This window comes from Ornithodoros turicata, chromosome 1, assembly GCF_037126465.1.
Source record: "Ornithodoros turicata isolate Travis chromosome 1, ASM3712646v1, whole genome shotgun sequence".
In the NCBI taxonomy this organism is placed as follows: domain Eukaryota; kingdom Metazoa; phylum Arthropoda; class Arachnida; order Ixodida; family Argasidae; genus Ornithodoros; species Ornithodoros turicata.
In genome coordinates this window covers 77,467,654-77,493,776 of record NC_088201.1, presented here as the reverse complement: position 1 = coordinate 77,493,776, position 26,123 = coordinate 77,467,654, and the positions used below count along the sequence as shown (strand labels likewise).

The 26,123-nt window shown below is 45.3% G+C and overlaps 1 protein-coding gene across 1 annotated transcript in view; it reads left to right on the top strand.

Annotated features, from left to right (window-relative positions):
* The window catches only part of LOC135378422 (cathepsin D-like), a 32,562-nt gene extending 6,886 nt beyond the window's left edge, over positions 1–25,676 (top strand). The window contains exons 4-9 of the mRNA XM_064611450.1: positions 14,815–14,948; positions 15,478–15,662; positions 15,735–15,857; positions 21,290–21,443; positions 25,060–25,158; positions 25,233–25,676. Of these exons, the coding sequence (XP_064467520.1) occupies positions 14,815–14,948; positions 15,478–15,662; positions 15,735–15,857; positions 21,290–21,443; positions 25,060–25,158; positions 25,233–25,388 (851 nt within the window). The 3' untranslated portion in view covers positions 25,389–25,676. The remainder of the gene's footprint in view (positions 1–14,814; positions 14,949–15,477; positions 15,663–15,734; positions 15,858–21,289; positions 21,444–25,059; positions 25,159–25,232) is intronic.
* Positions 25,677–26,123: the final 447 nt, after the last annotated feature.

Below are 26,123 nucleotides of genomic sequence, written 5' to 3'. Positions count from 1 at the left end.
ATTTGTAACAGACGTCATAGGAGCTGTTTACTCTGAAGACGGCTGAATAGCGTGAAGATGTCTGCATTAAAGCGCCGCATTTCCGGCGAATAACCGCCCATATCAGGGTGCAAGTTGTCCACTATAATACAAAAGCATGATAGCGCCTATAAAAATATTACAATGTTCAAAAATAGGAGCACGGGGAGAGTTGTCACAGTTCTTACTTCTGACTTTGCTGTGACGAAAGTACGTTCGTCAGGCTGATGAAACCAAGCTTCATAGTCATTAGTGAGGCGGAGTGCTCCATTTGTTTGTGTGGAACTGCATTTTGCGCTCCGTGGTTCCGAAATTCAGCGTCATGACATCTCCAACGTCTCCGGCTGGCGCAAACGTCAACAATTGAGCTGCTGTCATATGATGAGATTCGAACCAGGGTACCTCCAAGTCATGTCATGACATGGCCAGCACGCTAACCACTGTGGCACGCGAGCTGGTGACGCGATGCCGCGTGGCTCTAACCGCAGTACGGCAGCCCAATCGCCGGAACCATCCGAGGATGACGAAGATGACCAATCGCGCACCTACCTTAGATTCCGGAACTGTAGCGCCGGAAATTCATTCGCGCTCGCGGTATGCTGCGTGCAACTGCGCGGATAACGTAGTGCGCGTGTGATACATAAATTGAACGCATTTCTTATCCAGTTTGAGGTTGTAACTCTTTAGATTTTGAATAGAATAAGACTCACATTCATCTAGTCCATTTCTGCAAGTGAAATTATCCTTTCATCTACTTCGGGCCCCAGATGAAATATTCAACTTCAAATGCAAATTCTCGCTCAATTCTTTCTTCAAACGCAGTTTAGGGGTACGCAAAGCAACAACGACTACTTTGGGTTGATAAATGAACGAGAATACGGCGAAATCGTCAGCGTCTCGCCTCATTCAAGCTTTGAATTACCAGCACGACACACGCGTGCACAGTGTCAGCAAACATGGCTATCCCTTTGACCGTACTGCGGTAATCCGTGTACTAAAGGAATACCAAGAGGACATGCCAAAACAAATAAACTAAGCAAGCTTGCGGGTACAATTTGCGGACCTGCAATATACAATAATTTCCATGTACAGTTGTTCGGACGGAAACGTTCGTAAAATAGTGCTTTGTCAATACATTATACATATTGTAATAATCAAGAATAAGTACGTAATAATAATAATGTAATAATTGACACATTTTGCTCGTTTGAGCTGCTGTGTTCTGCCGTCTATGTGTTTTTCTCCGCTCACGTTTGCCGGTATGGAATTAATCCACCAGCTTGCTTGCGTCCACCGCGCCGGTGTCTACGCAAATTTATCGAAAGCTATTGGTTTCGAAATCCGGCCTACAAGGGCAAACGAGCGCTGCGTTGTGTTCCCAACTTGTGGGGCGAATTAGGGGTCATATTTTTCGCTTGGAGAGTGCAAGAGATCGTGCGCCTTCTCTCTACTGCTTGGAAGGAAATCACGCGACAAGGCTACGCCTACATATCACCACTATGACGTCGCACATACGAGGGTGGTTCCATAAGTTTCCGGCCCGAGGTAGAAAATGCGATTAAGGACGCCTGGCGCCATCTGTTGGAGGGCCGGAGTACCACCCTCAACCCTCTCCATGCTTTTGTCGGTTGGAGGGCGGCATTTCAAACAGCCAGGGTGCACTCTTCAGTTAAAATGGAAAAAATCGAGTACCGCCCTGTGATAAAATTCTTGACAAAAGAGGGACTTTCGCCTAAAGAAATTAAAGCGCGACTGGACAACGTGTACAGGGAAGCCTCTCCGTCGTACACAACGGTAAAAGACAGGGCCAAGCAGTTTCGACTGGGGCGAGAGTCCATTGAAGATGATCCACGCGATGGTCATCCGGTGGAAGTGGTGACACAAGAAAATTTGTCTCTTATCGAGGAGGAAGTGCTGAGCGACAGGCGTCTGAAGGTGAAGGAAATCTCAGGAAGGCTGGGGCTTTCCAAAACAACCGTTTTTCTAATCATCGGCGAGTGCCTTCACATGAAAAAAGGTCAGTGCGAGATGGGTGCCACGACTTCTCTCGTCAGTTCAAAAGCAACAGCGCGTCGTCTGTGCCAAAGAGATTTTGGAGCTCTTTCAAGAGAACGAAGAAATATTGAAGTCAATTGTCACAGGGGATGAGACTATGGTGCTCTACTATAATTCCCTTTCGAAAAAGGAGTCGATGGAATGGCGCAAACCAGGAGAAGCACCCACAAGAAAAGCCAAGGTCACACAATCCACAAAGAAGATCATGGCAACAATATTTTGGGATTGTCACGGTGTCCTCCTCATCCAATTCCAAGAGAGGAACACCACAGTGAATGCGACTTATTATGCTTCACTCCTGCACCGACTGCGAGACGCCATCAAGGAAAAGAGGGGCGGCTGGTTGAGTCGAGATGCCCGGTTGCTCCAGGACAATGCCCCTGTCCACACGGCTTCTGTTGCCAAGGCTGCACTGAAAGAGTGCGGCTTCGAAGAAATCCACCACCCACCCTACAGTCCAGACTTGGCACCGAGTGACTACTTCCTGTTCTCAAACTTGAAGAGGGATCTCAGAGGAAGGAGATTTCAAAACGATAGTGAGGTGCAAGGGGCAGTTTTCCAGCGTTTTGCGGACAAAACTTCGGACTATTTTTTCAAGGGTATAAGAATGCTGGTTGAAAGGTGTCAAAAGTGCATCGAAGTTAAAGGGGCACTAAACAGCTTCACGAATATTTTCCAGTTATTATGCTCTATGAAAGAACGTGGCTCACGATATCCAATTATGAAATTCATTTACTTCTAGCGAGCGTCTTTAGCACGGAACAATGCCATTCAGAGAGCATAATCCGCGTGAGGCTCTCCTTCCTACTCGGAGAGCATGTACGTCACGCGTCTCGCACGTGTAGCAAAGCTGCATTCCAGTTACCGGAGGTGGGGGAGATTTCGGACTCCTAGCCAATGACGGGCCTCGTTGACACAAGGAGCAGCGCGCGGGGAGAACCGGTTGTGGGAACATCGCTGTGACCTCGCGGAGCAATACAACGCTGAAAACATAGTGCGCACATGAAATGGAATGTTGTGGGCTTTTGGTACCTCTTGACCTGGCTACCTTAGGTTTGACAACTGTAAATATGTTTAGGATTGACCTCAGTACCCGATATTAAAACAAAATCAATGTATAGGCGTCCTGCATTTTGAATGGTTGAAGGTGCGCGACGTTAAAATGACGTGTCTCTATTGTCGCCAAAGCATCGCAGGGCGGGGCATGAACGCGAAAGAGTGCAATGAATATTCGGTCGGTTTGAAGCCATTATTTACTTTTTTGCAACAAAAATTTTTGCTAAACCTCACTGTAGGAAACGAAGCACACTGCATTAGAAAAACGTGCACCTTGCATACCTGTCTATGACTATGACGAAAAGTGATACACTTGTTTCGTCTCTATGACTATTAAAAGTTGGTCGTGCCGGAAACTTATGGAACCACCCTCGTACACCGTTTATCGCACGAATTTCAAACAGTGTGCGTTCCAATGGCTTATGGGACCGATAATAACTTATTGACCTGGAGGCGGCGAAAAGCGATACGGGATTCGGTAAAACTTATCGAATCTATCCGCTTTCCAAGAAAACACTACCCGCTAAATTGAAGCATGGACAGCGATCTAGCCTTTTAGAGAAGTTCCACCAACACAACCACTAACCGCCCGTGGACAGCCGAGAAGGGTCCGAGCATCCATTGAACGCCTCCTGGACGCGTTAATCGGGATGCTCCAATGGATATACAACAGCAGACTCCCCATATACATTAATCTGTGGACAGCGTGCGCACCCCATCCGCACTGTGTCTACAGGGAGGCGTTCGAGCACCCCTTTTCGCTGTTGACCCTCCGCCTCCCTCTTCTCGCTCCTTCTGCCGTCTGACTCCGTCGCCACCATAGAAATCATAACGAGAGGCTAGAAGCAAAGGCCTGAGGAGGAAAATGGGAGAGAGCAAAGGAGTTGAAAGGAGGGACTTTCCTCCTCAACGGCAAAGCGCTGGCTTCCCCATATTGTAGTAGCCGAAGCCGACCGGAAGTGCATGAGCGCCAGATAACCAAGACAATCCACGAAAAACAAAAACAAAAATGGCAGCTGGTGCAGGTACGTATTCGTTTTTCTGCCTCCCGAATGTGCCTCTCCAAATATTGTACGCTGCAACTTTATGTTAGCCTTTTATGTCAGGTCTCGTATACCTGTTTCAACCGCAGGTTATGCTAGCATAACAAATAATGTCTGTAAACACGTACGCTGCGTAATTTCTTACGGGGAAGGAACGTCAGTACACAAATTTTCAGTGCGTGTTACCTATATAGCCTGGTCTGTGCAAGAAGTTTAGATATTGTAAGCTACTCTGTCATATTGAAAAATGCATGAACGGTGATCTGGGTTGATATGTGACTTCCATTGAGCTCGGCGTTCTTCACTAAGCAGACGCACAGACACAGGAAAATGGGAGGCCTTAAAGGTGATAGGTGATGTCGTAGTTGTAGCATAAATTCTGAGTAAACGTAGGACGCTTCTCGCCTAAATATTAAAGGATAATTTGCACATGTAACGGACATGACTGGTTGAACTCGTTTATTGGTCTTGTCGTGACCTCCGCCTCACTGGTTCATGAAGAGCACTTGTTTTGTCAGCTTGCTCATGATGTAGGCCTTCTGGCATTTCTCTGTTATCTTGCGAGACAGTTCGTGCAGCCTCAACAGCAGGAACCGCTTCATGATCACTTTCACCAGTGAGATGATATGTTCTGGCTCAGAGCTGTAGTGGTCCAGCAGATGTTCTTGATCTGTGTAGTGGACTTTATGGTAGAGTTATGTTACATTGTTCGTGACAATGTGATTAACCAAAACAGACTTCTGCTCAATTCATTTTAACTTGAAGGAATTTCACTGCACGTATATATGCATGTAGACTGTTTTCAAATCTGTTGCTTGCACGCTCTCATTTTCACAATGTTTCAAATCCTAATTTCAGAGGCTATGGACACTGCAGTCATATGCTCTGGAATGACATGAATGTGGCACCGTGCCTCGCAAACAGGTGAAAGTGCTTCATCACCTTCAGAAGAAGGCAACAACAACAACAACTTTATTTTCGGCCCTGGAGAGTGGGGAGTTTCATCGCAACAGGCGATACAGAAGAAGGCATCACCAGGGTGTGGAGCCAAGTATTAATAGTAAAGCTTTGTACCACAGTACAACTAAACAGTTTTCAGTATTTGCTTATTCATTGTAATACCTATTTCTTAGGTGTACTTTACTGTGTGCCACACTAAACACTTAGTAACTGCAACAGCCAGTATCCAGCCCTTCTTGTTTGAGCAAAGCAGTAATTCGACTAGTGGACTGCACTTTACAACAGAGTGAATATCCTTGTGCACCATGGTGTGTTTGAGTTGACCATAGCTTTCAGCTAATGTTACGTTTGACTGAAACAGCATTTACTGTATAATGCTCAAAATTGAGGTATTGATTTGGAACTTGCACGTTAGTTGCACCTGAGTCATAGCTATTGCCTATCTCTGACATTAGTACTGTTGTTGAACTGTTACTTACTTGTACTATAATACAAATATTGATTATTACTTCCTACTCCTGCCAGAGGTGACAAGATGTAATTATGTAAGTAAGAAAGAAAACAAATGTAAGTAATTATTTTCTTGACAGGAATCGTGCGTGTACACGACCTCATTCTTGCTCCAAGATTGCTTTTGTTTGCCCTGTTATTCAAAGGCCATACCACTTTTTGCATATGAAATAAATTGTAATGTACCACATCTTGTTCAAGTGTCATTCCTGCATACTTTATGGACAAGTGTAGAATAAATATCATGGACCACCGACCAGTTGCAAACGCTGCCAATACCCCGAAAGTGTGTATTGAACAACAACAACTTTATTTTCGGCCTTGGAGCGTGGGGAGTTTCATCGCAACAGGCGATACTCTACCCCAGTGCTTGGTGGAATGGGGGGAATAAAATAACGAGCCCCTTTACAATAACGATCGAAGTCCGATGGTGTCCAGAAATGTCAGAAGAGCTTTGAGCGCAGAGCGTTGCTGGGCTGGATTGGGCCAGGGACCAAGCAATTTCGGTAGGGAGAAAGGGCGAGAGTCCAGCTGACGAAGAGACTCGGAGAGTGTCATTCGGGAAGGTTCGTAGTGAGGGCAATGAAGAAGAATGTGCTCCAGATCCTCAAGAGCACCACAGTGGCAACAGGTGGGAGAATCAATTTGTCTCAAGCGGTAACGCCACTGAGCTGTAAAGGCCACATCGAGGCGCATGCGGTGGATTAATGCAGCATCCTGACGAGATGTGTTTCGTGGCATGCGGAAAGCGAGCATGGGATCAACTCTGTTCAACATAGAGGGGGGAAGAATGTCGGTTGTCCGTTGGCGGGAAGCCAGGGGTGTCACTAGACGTCGCAGAATTGAACGGCGGTCTCCTCTGAGCAGAACAATACGGGTCCGGTTCCGAGACGAGAGTGCTGCTTCTGCGGCGCTGTCGGCCTGCTCGTTCCCCACGTGTGTATTGAACTCTCTGCATCACAAAATAAAATTAATATACTACCGTGCTGCTGTCCTGTTTCCGGGAGAAAATAGTGGGGATAGCACCTGGCTTCAGCCATTTCTAGTTGTGGCTAAAGTAAAAGTATGAGGGCTCGAAGTGTTTGGAACATATCCTTTGAGTCTGAGAAAAGTGAAAAGACTGCTCAGATACGCTTTGAAGCCACTGTCTCAACAGTATGGGGTCATGGTGGGGAAACATGCAATATTGACAGAAGTAAGACCTATGGCACCTCAATTCCCATCGCCTATGAATAGAAATAATGATTTGATTATTTCTATGTCTCCAATAAAGGTGTTAGGGAATGTTAGTGAATAATGACACTCACTTGTAGAAAGATACTCCAGATATGGCAGAATGACTTTTGTGACACCTTGGGAGCGCACATGACATGGGCATGACTTGTGCTCGAAGCACAAACACAGTTCGGGAAACAAAACTCCAGATACAGTGCAGCAAGATTCGCAAGTCCACCAGCCAACACCAAACACCTTATTACAAATGAAGAAATACTGACATGACAACAACAGTGGGAATAGTGGGTATTGCCGGTGTACATTGAAGACAAATACTCACCACGATCCTGCGGCCTGGGAAGCTTCCTTGCACTGGCTCCAAAACTGTAATCCACATCTCCAGGAAGCAGGCCATTACATTAAAAAGAAAGAAAGTCGGAGCCCCAAAGAATTCTCGGCGAGCTTGTGCTGTGAGGTACCACCCCGCCGAGCCCGTAAACCATTCCAATTCGCATTATGTAATCTTTTTGCCGTGTTCGCTATTCCAGTGACACTCCCCTTTTCATATGTTGTTTTTTCAATGTGTATTAATTGTGTATCATTGTGTAAAAAGAAAAGAAAACAAGTCGTCGCACCCGAAAGTTGAACGTAAGAGCGTCAGGCATAGAAATCACGAGGAGAAATTATCCTTATGATTTCTATGGTGTCAGGGCCCCATGTCTTTAGCGACGATAGAATGCACCTGAGGCGATATGTTTGGTTGTGTGCTTACGAGGCTCTTCCGGTAGAGACGAATATTTTTCGGCTGTGGCGGCAGTCCCACAAAGGAGGGACCGCCAGTATTACCATCACCAGGTTCAAACCAGTCTTTCAATGGTTTCATTACTCCGTCCGAGTATCCCCTAATTCCACATGTTCTAACGTTCTAGTCAACGATTTCTGGTCAGTTGTTTCAGCCGCATTATTTCTTGTAATGCAGCGAGCGTCAAAGTCGCACTCCGCGTAATTAGCTTTAGCTGACAACCGCGGCCGGCTGTCGGCAACTCCGGAACCGAAACTGTCCTAGCTTCCCCTTGCACTCAAGGTCGCCTTTTCTTTCTCGAACAGGTGATTACAGTACGGGAAGGGCGCAGTATTACTTACTTCATGTTTATTTTATGCTTACTGCACATTTGTTTCCTCGTAAATTGATTACAGTAACAATATGCACCATTGAAACCAAGCTGCCAAGGACAAAGCGCAGACAGCACTGGCACATTGTAACACTGGCCGCACAATATGGCGCATCCCTCGTCTTGACGCAGAGCCAGCGCCACCTTTGCTTCTGGCCTCTCCTTATGATTTCTATGGTCGCCACCAAAGGAGAAATCTGCGCCCAAAAGGAGTTTCGTTTCTTTTTTCTTTCTTTTTTTCAGGCACAGAAGAGAGAGTCACGTGATGCCATCAGACGCTGGCTCTAAAACGAAACGCACCGCTCCGAAAACATCGTCGCTACTGGCGCAGCTGCTCTAAATATCCTTAACTGGCTGCGTCATGTATGTGTAAATATTTGCATGCTCATTGGTCTCGTAGAACTGGCGCCAGTGTTCCCTCGCGCTGATTGGGCGAGAGTCATTTGATTGACGAGCGAGGATCCGGACGGTCGGTTGAACCACGGTCCCTTAGCTTGGAAGCTATCAAGGGACCGTGGTCGAACGGAGGAGAAAGGAAAAAAAAAAAAAACACGGAGGATACATGCCCAGCCACACGTGTTCTCTCAGACTACAACCGTTGTGCTCGCAGACGCTAGCGGGTAGTTTAGAGGGTTTTGAGTGCTTCATATTTAGACTGTGGCGAACAGCCAATGTGAAAACGGAATGGCACATCCAGCTGATCATCCTAACAGAGAAAAGACGAACATGACAGGGAATTCCTGCACCTCCAAAAGACGCAGAAATCGTTCGTGATAAAGTCTGTACTCCTTCCGATGTCCCGCAGGTGAACGGTAAGACAAGTTTGGTTACTTTTTATTACCGAAGGAAGTAACGCAGGTTTGTCGTGCGAAGTGTATTACGTACAACATTTACGAGTTACTCTGTACGTTAGAGGCGTTTCATAGTACAGTGCGTTGCCGTAATTTGCGCGCTTCGGACATGCCGCTAATCCAATTATGTGTGGTTATGCTAATTGCCCCTCATGCACGTCGCAGCGGTTCATTCATTGTGATCTACGAACGTTTGCGACACGTGTGCTTTGGTGTTCCAATACGAAATCAACATCGATTGCCTACTCATAACAGTTATATTCGTTCAGAGTTACGCATCAATAAATTGTTTTTATATTATTTTTAGTTAGCCCGCAGCCATCGGTAACACCGACACACCGGCCCAGCTGTTTTCGAAAACCGTACACCTCTACATATTGGGTGTGCGAACTGCGATTGCTTTTGAACTGCTCTTCGGTGTCGAAGCACCTAAAGCTCCAGTGAAGCCTGTTCCAAGACATCAAAAGATATGTACTGTAACTTTTTCGAAACAGTTTGAAGGACAACTCAATTTGCTTTATCAAGCGGCACCGCATTTTGTTTCTCTGCTTTGAGACAAGCACGGAAGAAAACAGGACGGGGCTGGGGGGACAAGAGACAGACGAAAAACCCGAGGAGAGGAAGGGAAGGATGTTGGGAAAGGAGGTCGGTCTGCGCATGCGCACGTGAGCCTAGTTTTTTTCCTCCCGCTGCTGATCTTGACCGCTGCGAGTGGCTCCTGGAGATCACATGGTTTGGGCGCCCATTTTCCCTGGACCATACAGTCTATGAGAGCTTCCGGCGGACGATGCCATGGCCCGTTGTGCGGATAAATTCAAACGTCGCTGGAGAGCAGGTCACCGGAGCTCAACCAAAACTGCCGTCAAACTAAGGAAGCCGCCGTTAGGCGTCCCCATGCTGCCAGGCCAGAACTGGCGGAGCCCGCTAGTTTTGGCGGAGGAAATCTGAACAATGGTTTTGGTTCATGTTTGTCGTTTTGTCACTGTGTGTACCAAACAAAGACGTGTGAAACGTGATAAAAAGCGATTAAATCTAGAGTGGGGTCATATCTTGTGTGTTTTATTGTTCCGATGTGTTCTTTTAGACTGGCCTCCAGCTAGCGTTCTAACTTAACTCGAGCCTAATTAGATTTCGGTTTCTATTGCGTGGCTGTCAAACCTGTCAAGCCATAAAACGCCTGAACGTAACTTTAATTAGTGAGTTTATTGGCGATTTCAAAGATATTGTGGTTACCGATGCCTTTAAATGGAGCCGAAATCCGAGAGCTTCGACGTTCAGTTCCGGAAGTCAGCAACATAAACATGAAACTCCCCATTGGCCTCTGGCGATGGAACTCCCCATTCATCATCTTAAAATAAAGTTGTTATTGTTGTTGCCCAATAAATGCATCAAAGAGAACTACAAGGGATCAGGAGTATCTTTCCTAAAGTAAGTACTTTTGAGTAACTACTTTATTTGTGTGAAATTCTTCCACTATGTTTTTGAGTGAATTAAGTTTGTCTTTCCCTCGCCGTGCAGCTTTGTACATCAGAGTGCCAATATATACAAACATAGCTTTATTTTTGTAACATTCACCCAAACTTATAAATTTCAACATCAGAAATATTTTACTAACACATGCAGCATTGACTAGAGGGCACATGCCGCAAGGTAGCATGCCGCTTAGCACCCACCTTATCCCAGTTACTTATATTTGTTTGATCCCATCTGCCATGTTTTCGTTCAACCATCCGAGAAAGGGTACCGAAAGAAGCAGTGCAAGTTACTAAGAAAATAATTGCATTTCAGGTACAAGTACACACACATATAGGAGCACCTTGTATTTTCCTCAAGATAATACAAGCAATCAGATATTTTCACTCTGGGAATATGCCAAGCAGATGCTGCACCATCCCATGAACAGCTCCACTCGGGAAGGCTCTGTTGCGATGGGGATGCACGCACCTGCAGCTGGAGATCCTATAGCTTTTTCCGACACGTTTGAAGGTGTATTATGGATGTGCTACATAAAGATAAAGAGGGCACTACTTCTGTTGTTCCTGTAATATTGTTAATGAAAATTTGTCGCCCTCACAGGCTCCCACAACAACATACGGAACGATATACGAAATGGGTCCAGCGACTTGAGGAATGAATGTGAAATCCTACAATGACTGCAAGCACAACCTAATTCTCCACTCATTTTCAGCAATGCTCCTTTTATGGTGGACACAGTCGAGCTGTACTGAAGCCTGGTGCATGCCCTGGCGTTCCGCCACCAGGTCAACAAAGTATACATGTTCAGGTGATGGAGCTTACACTGTTTCATTCCTTTTAGTGTCAATATGCCTCTGTACTTCTCTGTGAATTTTCTCAATTTAATCCTGCTTGTGCTTGTGTGCAGATCATGCAAGAGTATACCCACAGCAAAGTGTGTCTCAGATGCAAACCCCTTCAAGCATTTGCCATGAAGCCATGACACAGGAAGGGCTTCACCTGGGCCATTCAGTTGAAAGTCTGCTTGCGGCGTACTTTTTGCTTGAGCAAGGGTTTTTCAAATCCTTTAAAAAGTAAAACACTAATTAAAAGTCCATGATCGCTGCGTAAACGTAATTTTTAAAAGCCAGAAAAGCCAAAAAAGGGTGGCCAGATAGTTTGTGTGAGGCATATTCTTCTAGCACATGTTACATGACTAAAATTGATGTACTAACCACGAAACTATGGCTTAAATTTTTGTGCAATTATACCAAAACCAAGGAAGAATCTCCAGCAAAGTGCGCGGGCACTACAACTGTCTACATCAAACAGCTATGTGCTACAACATGTTCTACATCGTGGCTGCTCACTCGATCATCTCTTTTATATGGGGAGTACCGACACTGACAGTGCAGCTTGGTGTGGCGTGGTGAATGCGCCTGTGTAATACAGTCACAGCTTGTTACAGAGAAAGTCAATGCAATTGTATTTTCTGAAACAAAATAGAAACATCTCTTGATTGATGAAATTTACAAATTCCTTTATTTTATTAACAGTACCCTCTCAAACAAAACCCATTTCCTTATTTATTGCAAAATTACAGGCCTCGCTTTATGAATCTCAATTAATTATAATATTTTGCAGGAATATTGACCATTCATAAATTGTGTGTTAATTGTATTCGATACAATAAAGTATGCCACTCGTGATCACCATCCATTCTTTTAATATAGAGGTGTACATGTGTCGAACAGCCTGTGTACCTACAACATTATATTTACGGTCTGACTTATTCAAGTTAAACTCATCTCCTACTGATTATTACCCCGAATCAGTTGATCCCCAATTTTGGTTGAACATGATCTCTGTCTGAACTCCACTCATGTATCATATCTACTAATTAGTGGCAATATGAATACGTATGTATGATGCAAAATTATTTTAGCGCAAAAATAAACTATGCAAGGCACGTTTGATATCACAACATTCACCATTTGTGACCATTAATAGTGACAACTACATATTTGACTTCCTTTGCCTGAGGTCCAGTTGCACAGAGAAAAGAGAAAAATTACGAAGCTTATAACACCAAAATGCATCAGCAGCACCTGATGTCATCCTGATTTACAGATGGAAAAATGAAAGACTGTACCTCCACATTTTACTTCCCTTTTCTAGGGAGCATACTTAAAAAAAAAAAAAAACAGATGCAAGTACAGTTTGCTCAGACGTAGCGCTGTAGAACAGCATCCCATCACAACTACGTTTTGACATGCTCCTTGGCAGCAGCAGCTACATGTCTGTCGACTACCCCGTGAAACAGCTTAATTTTACTGTACTGTGCTCTAATGAAATCGTGACGGGCATTAATAAACATATTTTCTTTGTTGCACCAAAGTTGTGTGTTGCGCTCTCATTCACCTACACGTTTCCCTCTACTTCGTGCAGTCGAATAGCTATTCTACCTGAATCACGGCAGATTGTGATATCGCACATCGACCTACAGAGCTCTGTGCTAAGTACCGTCAACATGCGCAATTCATTCGATGCAAACAACTTGATGCATCTGTTAATAGTTCAATTGCATGATGCAGCTAGCACGATGATCCATATGCTGCGTACTTCACTTCGCTAAACTTGAAACGAATTCACAAAAACGAACGCAGGTCATTGTTCATGATAGAAGTGGTAAAAGGCACGAAAATGTAAAGGCCACAGCACCGACAACACTACTCCAACAAACGCGACGACGTAAAGAAGGCTTGAAGCCCGGAAGCCACAAATCACCAATTTCACAAAACTGTGCATCATATTGTAGATCAAGAACTTCAAAAAATACGTTTCCTCAATTCACAAACCGACGATTTCGCATTATGTTGACATTAGGAGCACTTAGGCTTGGCTTGGACAAGTTGCCAGTTGGATGGCTTGGATTGAATCTGTAATCCACTTGGATCCAAACAATCATCCAACTTTAGGCACAGTGTGCCCAGACACTTTATACTTTGCGCCAAGTATGGGGAGAGAAATTTCTGTGCTAATAACTCTGGGACGTCTGATGGCTGCCGCCGCCGTTTGACGCGCTGAATAGGGAGAACTGCACGGGAAGATGGCGACTCACTCCCACCTGCTGGAGAGGCTGGAGAAATATGGCGGCGTCTGCGATGGCTTGGAGTAATGCGGTAATTTTCAATGCGAACGGCATCAGTACATGATGCTGATGATGATGATTGAATTTTATTGGCGCAAAAGCAACCGGATACAGCACCGGCGGCCACTATCTATGACCGAAATGCAGGTAAACGGCCGTGATGCATTTGTTTACTAGCGCTCTCGTTTTAGACTCTCTTTTTCTTGAAGTCGCTTTAGTCCACTGAGTTAATGAAAAATTAAATCGGTCCTAGCTGTACTTGTAATATAGGCATATCATCGTGTGTGTGCCACTTTTATTTTGTGGTCCACGCACTGTGTTCTTGATCTTACATGTTCTTTCAGGCATAAACGACTGTTGCTATTCTCCTCAGCATCGGCCATTTCTCGTAGTGTGCGTCTCAACGTCTCCCGGAAAGTGTGGGATGTACTCGCTTTGAGCAAGCTTCGAATTATTTACTGTTCAACGCATTACAGGTAAGAATGCTAGATAAATGGGAAGTATTGTTAAACACTGATATATGTATCTGCAATAGGCAGAGGACGATGATGCCTGTATTATGTTTGTCATTTTTATCAATGTGCCACGGCAACAGAACTTAGGCTTGGCCAATGAGTTCCAGAGGCTGGAAGACGCATCAAAGAACATATAAAGCAACCGGGAGCCGTCGATATGGCGAGAAGCGACGTGAGGCTACAGTTGCGTCGATTCCATGCAGGATACCAACGAGTAACATGGATGACTCTTTATTGTTTACATAACGTGGCGATGTTGTGATCACGACCTGTATGAATGGAAATGATCTGCACCTTGTCACATTCTTTCATTATTTGTAATGCGTACGTGCCATCAGGCATGTGCGAATGCCTAACTTTCAAATGGTGAAACCTCGCGTATGGGCCAACGGGCTCCATTATTAAAGGCAGTGTTCAGAGTTTCCACAGGAAAATAAAGTGCTTTGGGTGCACACTGGCGTCCGTGTATTCATTTCATGATTAAAATTCAGATACTTCCATAGGTGCGCAGTACCTATGGGGCCAAAATAGGTCCTCCACAGGTACCTCGAGGGTCCGCATCGGCGGTCCTACGACGTCCATTTCGCATAATTTTCTCTTGATTAGCAGGGTAGTACGAGCGTAGTAAAACGTATCCGGGAGCAAATGTGTACGTTCGTGAAACGTACCCTGCCATCCACAACCCGACGTTCGCTGGATGTTGACGGGCGGTAAATGGTTCTGTGACTTACATAGTTTTGCGCATATTGAAGTGTGTTATGTTTGCATGTTACAAAACACACAGGAGGGTATCAACGTATCTCATTATTGTAGCTGTTCATCGAAAGTTCAACAGCAGCAAGTCATCCACCTACCGTGCTGATGGCAGGGATTTCTTCGTGGAGTACGGCTCGGGTGCCGTTCAAGGTTTCCTGGGCAACGACGATATCCGAGTTGAGGCAGCTGATGTGAGCCAATTTACTGTTTCTTTGAGCTGCTGCTGCTGTCACGCAAAAGTCATCTATCATTTATAGCATATTACTCAGATGTGTGTACGTGTGTCTTTTGAAGAGTGACACTCAAGTGAATCACCTGCAGCATTTCACTACGTTGTGGCGCTTGCTGACAGATTAGTTCATGTGCTTATACTCGTGCCACACGGGCAGAAAAAATGATATCGTGGAATGCCATTCGGATCTCGAATGGCATTATTTACGAACTTCGTGCCCCCTGTTCCTTTTCAATGACCTTAGTGGGAAGTTCGCTTCTTGACGTCGTTTGAATAAATTTGTCCTCCAGGAACATTGACCTCCGAACCAAAGTGTTGAACCGAATCCGAACCTGAATCGAAAACCGTTATTAACCGTTATTTTTGGCCGAACCGGTACTGAACCGAGTGTCTATGCATTGTTAGCCATTATGAGAAGAACTCTTCCTGTAGTCAGGGAAGGAAACAGCGATGCTTTCGTACGCTGCTTCTTTACACATTGAGCGCAGGTGACCAGCCAGACATTCGGCGAAGTGACAAGCATACAAGGCGAAGCTATGAAAGAGGCTATATTCGACGGCATTTTGGGCCTGGGTTACCCTGCCCTCGCCTCCTGGGAAGTGACACCAGTATTCGACAACATGGTTGAACAAGAACTCGTGGAAGAAGCGATTTTCTCCGTCTACATGAATAGGTGGGTAGCTGCATTATACACGCGCTTTCATTGCTCTCGACGTGCATTCTAGGTAGACCGTGCATTTTATAGAGACGCATCAGTGGATCTTGGAGGCGAAATTCTCTTCGGTGGGATCAACAAGGAATACTACAAGGGCAACATCACATATATCCCCGTCACGATGAAAGCATTCTGGCAGTTCCACGTCGACAGGTAGGTACACCATGGAAAAACACGCTTTTCTTTTTTCTTATATTTTACATGTTTCCATTTCCAAACAGCAAATCACAAACCTTGCCCTTTTCTCTTTTTACTTCTTCCTACTTTACATTTTGTTTTCCGTAAGCCGAAAACTGCGATTTTTTTTTTCTTATTGCGGGCGAAAATACTCGCTTTGCCACGAATCTTGGTTGTTAGCCAGATTCCTACACAGAAGCCGAACACCATGTGCTTTTTTCAAAGGTCTCTCATAACCTTTCTAACTGTGATGTTAAGACTTCAAGTCCTAGTTTCTGACAGAGGGGATATTCAGCAGAATAAAAACGTGCTATCCCAAGCAGCACAACATGTTGGCCCAATATTGGACCAATACTATTGGCAATACAGGCCCAATCTTGTGCCAATACTGGGCCAACATGCTGTGCTGCTTGGGATGAAAAAGCCGCACACGTAATTACAACACAAGTGCACAGTGTGTTTCTGCTTCCTAAGGATGTGTCTCACACCGAGCAGAGACGCAAATAATGATGAAGATAATAATAATAATAATAATAATTTTTATTAGTGCCCAAGAACGGCCGCTAAGGCCATGGTGTTGGCGCACACAATACACATAACTCACAGTGGATACAATAAAGACATAAACACACAAATAATTATGTACAGACATATATATAATACGTATACAGTGGGATACAAACAGAGGTACATTACAAACATAACACGCATACGTACTTACATATTTACAGACAAGTATAACACGCAGTACACGCAATGAAATATCAGCAACAAAACTACAATACATAGATTACGCACAGCACATAAGTTATAGGATGGAATGAGACGATATACTGTACAAAACAAAGGAAAGAATATCACGATTGAAAATTCACTGATGAAGGAAAGAAATAACGTCGGGTTTAAGGGATGCGCTGGAGGCGTGGAAAATATCACATGTGGGGGGAAGCGAGTTCAGAAGAATTTGGCATCGGGTAATTGGATCGCTGGGGCAGAAGCGTTTAACGTAGAAGACTGGTGGATTACGAAAAGCCGCGCGAGGAATACAAAAGTTTAGGAGGCTAAGCAGGAGTGGCGAATCAACACGGGCATGGACACATTTGTACAGAAATAGGGCGTCGGCGATAGAGCGACGTGTGGCCAGTGGGTGAAGGTGAAAATATTGCAATAGTGTGTCATAGTCATACAATAACTTTTTTCGTAAAAAAACATTGTGTATGATATGGAGCGCTCGTTTTTGTACAGCCTCAAGACGCTTTGTATCAGTACCTGAAAGTGCGTTCCAAGCAACAGAGGCATATTCAAGCCTGGGAAGAACATAGGACTTGTAAAGTTTAACGAAGACAGCAGGAGTCTGAAATTCTTTGCATGTATATGACAGGAGACCCAGCGTGCGAAGGGCGGAAGAACGAACCGCTGCGACATGTTCATGGAATAGCAGCTTGGCATCAAAAATAACGATAATAATGATAATAATAATATTAATAAGAATAATAATATTAATTTTATTCTTGCCGTGATAGCCTAAACAAGCCGTAGAGCCTTCTCATTGGTGATACTCATATAGTAACATAACAGAACTACGTTAATAGATAATAGATTAAGAGATAAAAATATACATAACAGTACATAGTGGGTAATAACAAGTATGAACATCAGGAGGATTGGGAAAATGCAACTGCGTTAACGTATGTGAGAAACTCAGGAAAATTTTCAATGGCGTGGTGCTGCGACACATTGTTTCACATTAAAAAGCAGGGGTTGATAGGATTAAGCTTGAAGAAAGGGTGAGGATAAAAAATAAAAACAAGACGACAGAGTATAGCCACGTTTACATGAACGCGACAGAAACGGATCGACTTGGTTTATCGCAGCAAATCCTTTTCCATCAAGTCGTATCGGCCAATCTTCTAGCGAGGATTGATGTGAGGAGGTGCGATAAGTCAACTCGACACGTTTCTGTCGGGGTCATGTTATGACCTTATACAAGAAATAACAGTCACGAATATTTCTACGGTGAGACAAGGCCAAGCCCTGACCCAAGCAGCACGATGTACTGAAAGTCGAGTGCAATAGGGGTGGACGGTATGTGTCTTATCAATGTTCTTTAGTTTCACAAGTCTGTTCAAGGCCTTCCACCTACCCGTCCACCCCTATTGCACCCGACTTTCAGTACATTGTGCTGCTTGGGGAAGTTCGTTCACAACGTGTTCATAGTTGTAGTACGTAGAGCTTCCAAGTGTGATAACCTGCGTGAACCGTCTCTGAACTCATTCTATTTCGGCACATTTCGCGTTATTTAGACTGTTCCGTGCAACTGAGATTAATTCAAGAATAGGAACTACTATTGAGAAGAATAAGTCGAAGAAACAAGCTGGATCACGGAAGTTCTTAGTAATCCCGTGAAACAATGCAAAGCCACAAAGCATCCAAAGAGGCAAAGCATGTAAGGGGAGTTCTGTTCAACTTACGGAACTGTGGAGAACACGGAGCACGTGCTGGTGACCTGCCGACGCTTCGACTCTAGTCGGCGAACACTGAAGAACGCCCTCGCGAAACTTGACAACTGACCATTTAGTGTTGTGAAGGTACTGGGGAGCTGGCCAAGGCAGCACCAGCAACCTGCGCTGTGTGCACTGACGACCTACCTCAAGGACATACGTGCTGATATAATCTTTTAAATCATTCAGTGCTTCCACACGTCAAGCGTCCTGGAACAGCTGGTCGCACCAGTGCAACCTACGTTTCCATTTTTTTCCCTTTCTGTTTCTGTTCTATTCTGTAAGGGGAGAGAGATAACTATTGACCATCAATTCACATGAACCTTTAACACGTCATACCTAACCTTTAAATGCCATGCCAATGATGAGGACGGTGCCCGGAAGAACAGTCTCTGTTCGAAATATCGGCGGCTCTCGTCCTGAGGCACTTCCCTCCGTACCCTGTACAGTTGTTCTAAGCAATACTGTTTTCGCTAGGCTTGATGCACACAACACTCTTAGACACGAACTTCACCACATCATAGCCGACTCTTGGCCAACCACCATATCGAATAATATCGTCATCTCCGATGATTTGTTGAAAATGGGAGGGTACGTCTTATTGTGACAATTATGAACAACAACACACAACAAGGCGCACGACTCCCGTTTTCAACAAATCACGGCAGATAGCGGATATCATTCGAGATGAGAGAACAAGAGAGAAACTGATTCTGAGGCTGGAACAACATAGAAGGGATAGATACAAACAAAGCCTCAAATTGCCTATGTTGTTCCAGCCTCAGAACATCAGTTTCTCTCTTGTTCAACAGGTGCCGCTTGCGTCGATTTCCGTCGTATGAATGTGTGTATGAGTGAGCAAAAATGTAAGAGTGAAAGGAGGGTGAGTGAGAGTGAGTGGCTGGTTTGTCGTTCCTTCAGATGACGCACCCTGAAAGTCGCTGGAGAGGCGTGTTAGCTTAGCTCAATTGGTAGAGCCCTGGACCGCTAATCCTGAAGATGTGGGTTCGATCCCTACAGCTGGCTAACCTTTTCAGTGACTTTCATCTTTCATCATTCGAGATGATGGTTGGCTAGGAGAGTTCTATGCGGTGAAGTTAATTTTTAAGAGTGAACTGTCCACATCTTCGATGCTACCTATACAGTGCATTTTTCCATAACGCAAGCATCCACAAGTAACGAGTCATTTTTCAAAAGCTAAATTAGTAAGTATATTTTACGTATGAAGTACATGTTTTGCTAGTTCACTTGGGCTCATTATGGCATCGGGAACATTGCGAAATGATCTGAGAAATGATGGAGATCAGCTACATCTACCTCATGGAACACACGTGTGCACTTGCCGATCGTCTTTTTGAAGGCACATCGACAAGATTTCGTTCCGCGTGCAGTTTCTTTTCTTTCATTTACTTTGAAAGGTGTGCGGAGCAGTTTGGAAAGATGTCAGTACAGCTTGATAGCACAGATCGTCGTGGAGTTGGCTAACACATTGCCGTTGTAGGCCTACTGTCCTCTGCACTCGGAACGCGGTCTTTCCGAGGAACCGGAACCCGGTCTAGGGCGCCAGGGCCGCGCTGGTAATATTTGTTGCATGTGTTACATAAAGAACTGCTAAGAAGCAGACCCAATTCCCTGACGGATTATTCTTGTTTAATAACAGCTGCGCCCAGAGAGTAAGGGTGATGAATTGGCATCAGCGTTATAACGGTAACGGTTTATATATGTATGTATTGGCTAATCATTGACGATACGGGTTCAATATGGAACCCACTGTGCATGACTTTCCCCACCTTGGCTCAAACTTGGTAATATGAACCTATATGGCCAGGCTCCAGCCAACAGAGGGAGAATGTCGGCAACATGGACCCCATCTTGCCCATGGGGTAAGGGGGTTAAGGAGGGTAACCTTGGGTAGACGAGCGGTCTGCCACTCGTCTACCCATTTGCCCATATATTGCCCAGTACAGCCCATATTCGCTGAAAAAACGGAAAATGGGACAAGCCCGTATTAAGTAGTTGTAGCAAATGCCAAGCTGCACGGCAAAGTTGGACGTTGAAGCGTGTGAAATGCCCTGCACAATACGTCGTTACATCCAACAACTTCCCGCAGGTGATGCGCATTGCTCCAAACAGTCAACGTCTGGCAATCCCACTGTAACATGCACTGTAACTCAGCTGGTATAGCTGATGCAAACAGCCGTGATCTTGTTTTGCGATGCCAAATGGTCGCAGCTGCAGAACAAAACGAAACGACTCAGAGCGTATGGTTGTTAATGTTAACGATGCCGGCTCATCGTCGGCATTTTCACGGAAGAATCGTCACAACTCGGGCAAAATGGGGTTGCCAATATAGGCAGCACATATTGGTCAAATGGGGAGCCTAGTAGCACTTTTCATGTGGGAACAATATTGGCATCCCATACGGTGCCGATATTGGCAAACCTGGCGGCCAACGTTGGGTCAATATTGGTGTGCGGCGTGGGATATGGTCCACTTTGAAATGCAATATTGGCACAACACTTTCACGCGCGACGAAAGTAATGTGGGCCGCGGAACAGCTGACAAGCGATTCGAGACAACCATGACGCGACCAGTGCGTTGATTGGGCCTATATTGACGTCCCGTTTAGCCAATATGGGACCAATGTCAGGCCGACATTGAGCTGCTGCCCGGGCAGCATGGGGTGCACATTGACAATACTGAACCTGAACATCGGCTGCCAATATTAGGCCTTGCTTGGGCAGGGTTGAAATTGTAAAATTCAGCCAACATTGGCAGTCCGAGATGGCCTATATTCGTCCAGCCAGGGAGCACATTGGGGTGCTTCCTGGGAGTAAAGTGTTTTGTTTCGTGTAGGCATGGAAGTTTGCGACACTCGTTACTCCATCTCTGCGGATTTCTTTCAAGGCTATCTATTGTGGGAGACAGAAGTAGCGGCTCGTACTGCAGAACAGGTTGCGAAGCCGTTGCTGACACCGGGACCTCGCTTATTGTTGGACCACCGTTGCAGGTGAAAGAACTCAATGCAAAGCTGGGAGCCATCGGCAGCATAAATGGACTAGTAAGACGCATTCTTTTCGATAACATCGTTGAAATGCACGTAGTCGTTGTGAGTTCTTGACGCTCTGTCTGCATTATACAGGGTGTCCCAGCTAAATGCGAACAAAAATTTTGGGCCATTAGCAAACTCCTAAGGCAATGTCTTAGTTAATTTTTTAATTATAAAAGCTTCGAAGTTGCCTCAAGAGGACGTGTTACCACAAAATTTTGACACCGGAAAAAACACGTAACCACCGCCAGAAAAACCGTCGCTCGACAGGGCGCCAGCTCGGCCAAGTTTCCCCGCCTAAAGTATGGGGAGGTTAGGAACGGACAACACAGAAAAACCCGCCTACAAGAACATCCGATGTCGGTAATTAATAGTAACTGATGGCTGCGAACAGATGAGCTTGCGAAGGCAAAATGCGTGATTGCGCCTGCTCCCCGCCCACCTTTTTCTTTGTTCTATTTTTGTCGTGCTGTGTCCATGCGCAGTGGGAGTGTTTTCGAGCAGCGCCGAAGACGCGTTTGCAGAGATGGCAAGTTTTCAGGTGTCAAATAATTGGGGAATAGTTGAAGAAACAGTAAATTACGATTGGAATAGCACGTGGTGGCCACGGACTTTCTAATTAACGCAAAAAAGTTACCTTTCGTTGGCAAAATTGCGAGTTCAATTCAGGTAATTAGCCTAGTTAGTGAGGTACACTCACGCAGACCGCCAATTCGGGTGGCAAAAACATTCACAAGTGTCATGCAGAAGGTTCCCCACTTTTATCTCACGTAGTGTCTGCTTTTTTTTTCTTTTTTTTTATAATTAGGGGTCACTCTCTCGTGCAACATTCTGTACATATCCAACACGCTCTCTTTGCCTTGTCACTACATCTGCATGTCTTATCGCTCTACGATTTGTTGTCGATCTAAACTACTGTGTCGAAAACCGGAAGCTTCCATTTGGGAAACAGAACAAGTCACAAGTAAATCAGGAGAGTACATGGGGTGCGGGCCAACCGTATGTCGCTGTAACGTTGCTGTCGGTATACAGGGTGGTCCACCACCCATGATAGAAATTCATAGTAAAAAAACGTAGGCCCCGGAGAAACATGAGGTCAAGGGATATTTTTCTGCCAATAACTTTCGCCACATATTGGTAACATTTTTATTTCATTTCAGTTGACGGAAAGTTAATTTCTTGAATTGAACTCCGAAATTTCACAAGGCAACCTAACGTTGTCTTTGCGGAAATGGGATCCCCGTGGTCATTTTACTCAGTGTAGCACACAATCCCACTCGTAATGCAATGGCAATTGCCGAAATAAGTTCGCCGAAAATCCGTGGAAATGAGCCCTTGGCTCCGCCTCTTTTTTGACGGCTCGTAGTTTGAGCGCAAAGCTGCGAAGAAAGGAGGTTACATTGACACGTCACACGGGGGGCGAAAGGGTTACAAGCCGTCGGGTGAGCTCATTTTTGATAAGATAGCTCTGATTCCCGCACTTACCGCGCGTGTTTATTCCGTGGGTAAGGCTTGTAACCCTTTCCCCCTTCGTGTGGCCTGTCAATGTAACCTCCTTTCTTCGCAGCTTTGCGGTCAAACTACGAGCCGTAAAAAAAGAGGCGGAGCCAAGAGCTCATTTCCACGGATTTTCGGCGAATTTATTTCGGCAATTGCCATTGCATTACGAGTGTGATTATGTGCTATACTGAGAAAGATGACCACGGGGAACCCATTTCCGCAAAGAAAACGTTAGGTTGCATTGGGAAATTTCCGAGTTCAATCCAAGAAATTAACTTTCCGTCAACTGAAATGAAATAAAAATGTTACCAATATGTGGCAAAAGTTATTGACAGAAAAAAAAATCCCTTGACCGCATGCCTCTCCTGGGCTTACGTTTTTTACTACGAATTTCTATCATGGTTGGTGGACCACCCGTAGATGATGGCATAGTCCACAACAAGAGCGTTGAGCGCTCGACCTTGCGACCGCGCACAACTGACCCTGCCTCCCATAACGAACAATAGAGGGGGGACGCAATCCATATAATGCCTTCGCTGGTACACTCCTTATCAATATAGGAGTCCACTTCATTCCAGCATGGTGCGGGTGCTCACTATAATATATGTGGCGAAACTTTTGCCCGTGCCAACTTTCTTTTTCTTTTTTTCGTTTTATTCCATGACAGGAAACGCGCGCTGTATTGCAATTTGTGATAGGGATGTATCTGCAGTGAATACAGTCCTGTACTGGATCCTGAGGATACCCGAAAAAAAATTCCGATCCCTTCCCTGGATCCACATTTGGAAATCCAGAAATCCCAGGATTGTAAAAAAGCCCCGGGATTCCGAATTATATGCGCGGCTTTTGCGCCAGTGGCGACGTTGTTTTCGAAGCGGAGATTTCGGCTGAGTTTCCACGGTTGGAATCGGCGTTTCTTATTTATTTATATTTATTTATTTATTTTAACTCTTGTGCCACATTCTTCCTCGTACACTCTGTCACTCCCTCATTTTGCTGGACGGCTCCGACGCCGCGGTCTTGGGAGACGAGGCAGTATGGTCGCGTACCCACGTGCGGAGAATCTGCGCAGAAATGAGAACGCGGCGCGGTAAACTCTTGCCGCTGGGCGGGAAAAGCCACCTCCGCTTTCCGCTTTTGGGCGATGGCGCATGCACGATTTTTAGCGTCATCCGCACATGCTCGGCCAATCAGGAAGAAAACGGAAATTGCGTGACGTTCTTATTTTCTTCCGGTCTCCCGCACGGAGAGCATTGACGGCGTCGTTGACTGGAAGGTATGTCGCAGTGGTGCTCATGTTTTTCAACCGGCAAATTTATGGAGGATATAAAATGTCATTGCTGCCTACATTATAGAGCGTTGCTTTAAAGTGACTTTGTGGGACGACACTCGAATAAAATTTGGGAGTGTAAGTAAGTAAAGTGTAAGACATTGACTGTCATAGATAGTGTCAGGAAGTTGAAAGCTAAATATTGTTCACAGGAAAAGAATGCGTTATACCGCCAAAGTGAGTGGACCCAAAGCCTGCGTTTCTTGCGTCTGCGATGTTGATTTCGCAAAAGCTCAGACGTAAAAGCGGAAACGTTCACTACAGTCAATAGGCCTCTCCCTGTTTGTAAACAAATGACGCCATAGTGTTCGACAGTGCCACAAATTTGGTGGAGTTGAACTAGTAGCGCTCAAAGCTTGAGGTGAACAAGGTCGCGCCCGGAAGCCACGGTCTTGGGTGGATTACAATGGTCCCTGAAAGGGACGCGACCTTCGGTGCAACTTTTCTTTCAATAAGAGGCAGCGAACAAGTGCCCGTTCGTGGAACCCAGCCCTCTCCTTCTGATTTGTTTCGGTTTCAGTCTGTCTACGAACGTCATGACGACGTTTCTCGGGTACAAGTCTATAACTCGACTTGGCCGTCGTTCGCCACCTTGTCAAACACGGTCTCAGAAGCTCTCGCCGTGAAGAGTTGCGGGCGGAGACAGTATATAGCTGGGGCGGCATGAATACGCGCGGGAAGGGGCAGGCGGTTGCGCACATCTCTACCGTATGTGGGTACGTGGCCTATCAGCTGTCGCTGTAAAACCTAGCGTAAAATAAGCTCACTTACACGAAATTGGTCGATTCGTTTCTCCAGATCGTGTTTGACTGTGACGAAGTGGACTCGTTGCCGGAAGTGGAGTTCAAAATGGCCGGACAAGCTTTTAGGCTTAGTGCTGAGGATTACGTCCTGGAGGTATGCCACACGATGTGCGCATAACAAGATGTGTGTAAGGAGAAATGATATACGAATTACTTTACCGCTTGCAGGACTTCTATGACGGAGACCAAATATGCGTCAGCGGCTTCCAGGGTTCCAAAAGTGCAGGACAGAAGTGGATCCTTGGAGATGTTTTCATCAGGCGTTACTACACAATATTCGACCGTGAAAACGATCGTGTAGGATTTGCCCAGGTTACGAAGTGATTTGTGAGACCCTAATCGATTACCATTATCAAGAATATTACAAATTTTGCGCTAACATACTTTACGACAATTGATCAGCACACGTTATGAGATTAAAATGATGATGATGATTGCTGGAGTTTTTATGGCGCACGAACGGCACGGGATTAAAAGCCCTGAACAGATACTGCCTAATTACTTCGCTCACACTGAAAGATGCGCTGACGTGGTTTCAATACAACAGATTGCTCACAGAGCAAATTATTTGTACCAGTGAATTGAATAAACGTGTTGAAGCATAAGGTCAGATACGCCGATTTTGAAGTGTCGCAGAACTGAGCGATACTCGCGCTGTGTGTTCATTAGCGAAAACTGAATACGTGTGCGAAATATCTTGGTCCAACTGTTTGTAGTTTCTTTTTCTTTTTTTGTTTTAGAAAACCATATATCCTTTTTTTAACTTTCCCCGTCCGCCCGCCGGTCAGATCGTCGGCAAAGCCTGCGCACGACCGCATCGACATCACTGCTGTAGGTTTATCTGCTTTGCGCGAACTCTTTTAGGCTTTATGTGGACTCTTGCCATGGCCGCTTGACCACTTTGGTTTCGTTCTCTATGCATCGTACACTAGCAAACAGCTGTTGTCATTGCTAAGCCGGAAACAAAGCATGTGAACATTTCTTCCGCACGACTGGCCTTGCCTTTTATGAGCTGAAGCGATATTATATGATATGCCACAGCGAAGTTGTCGAGCATGC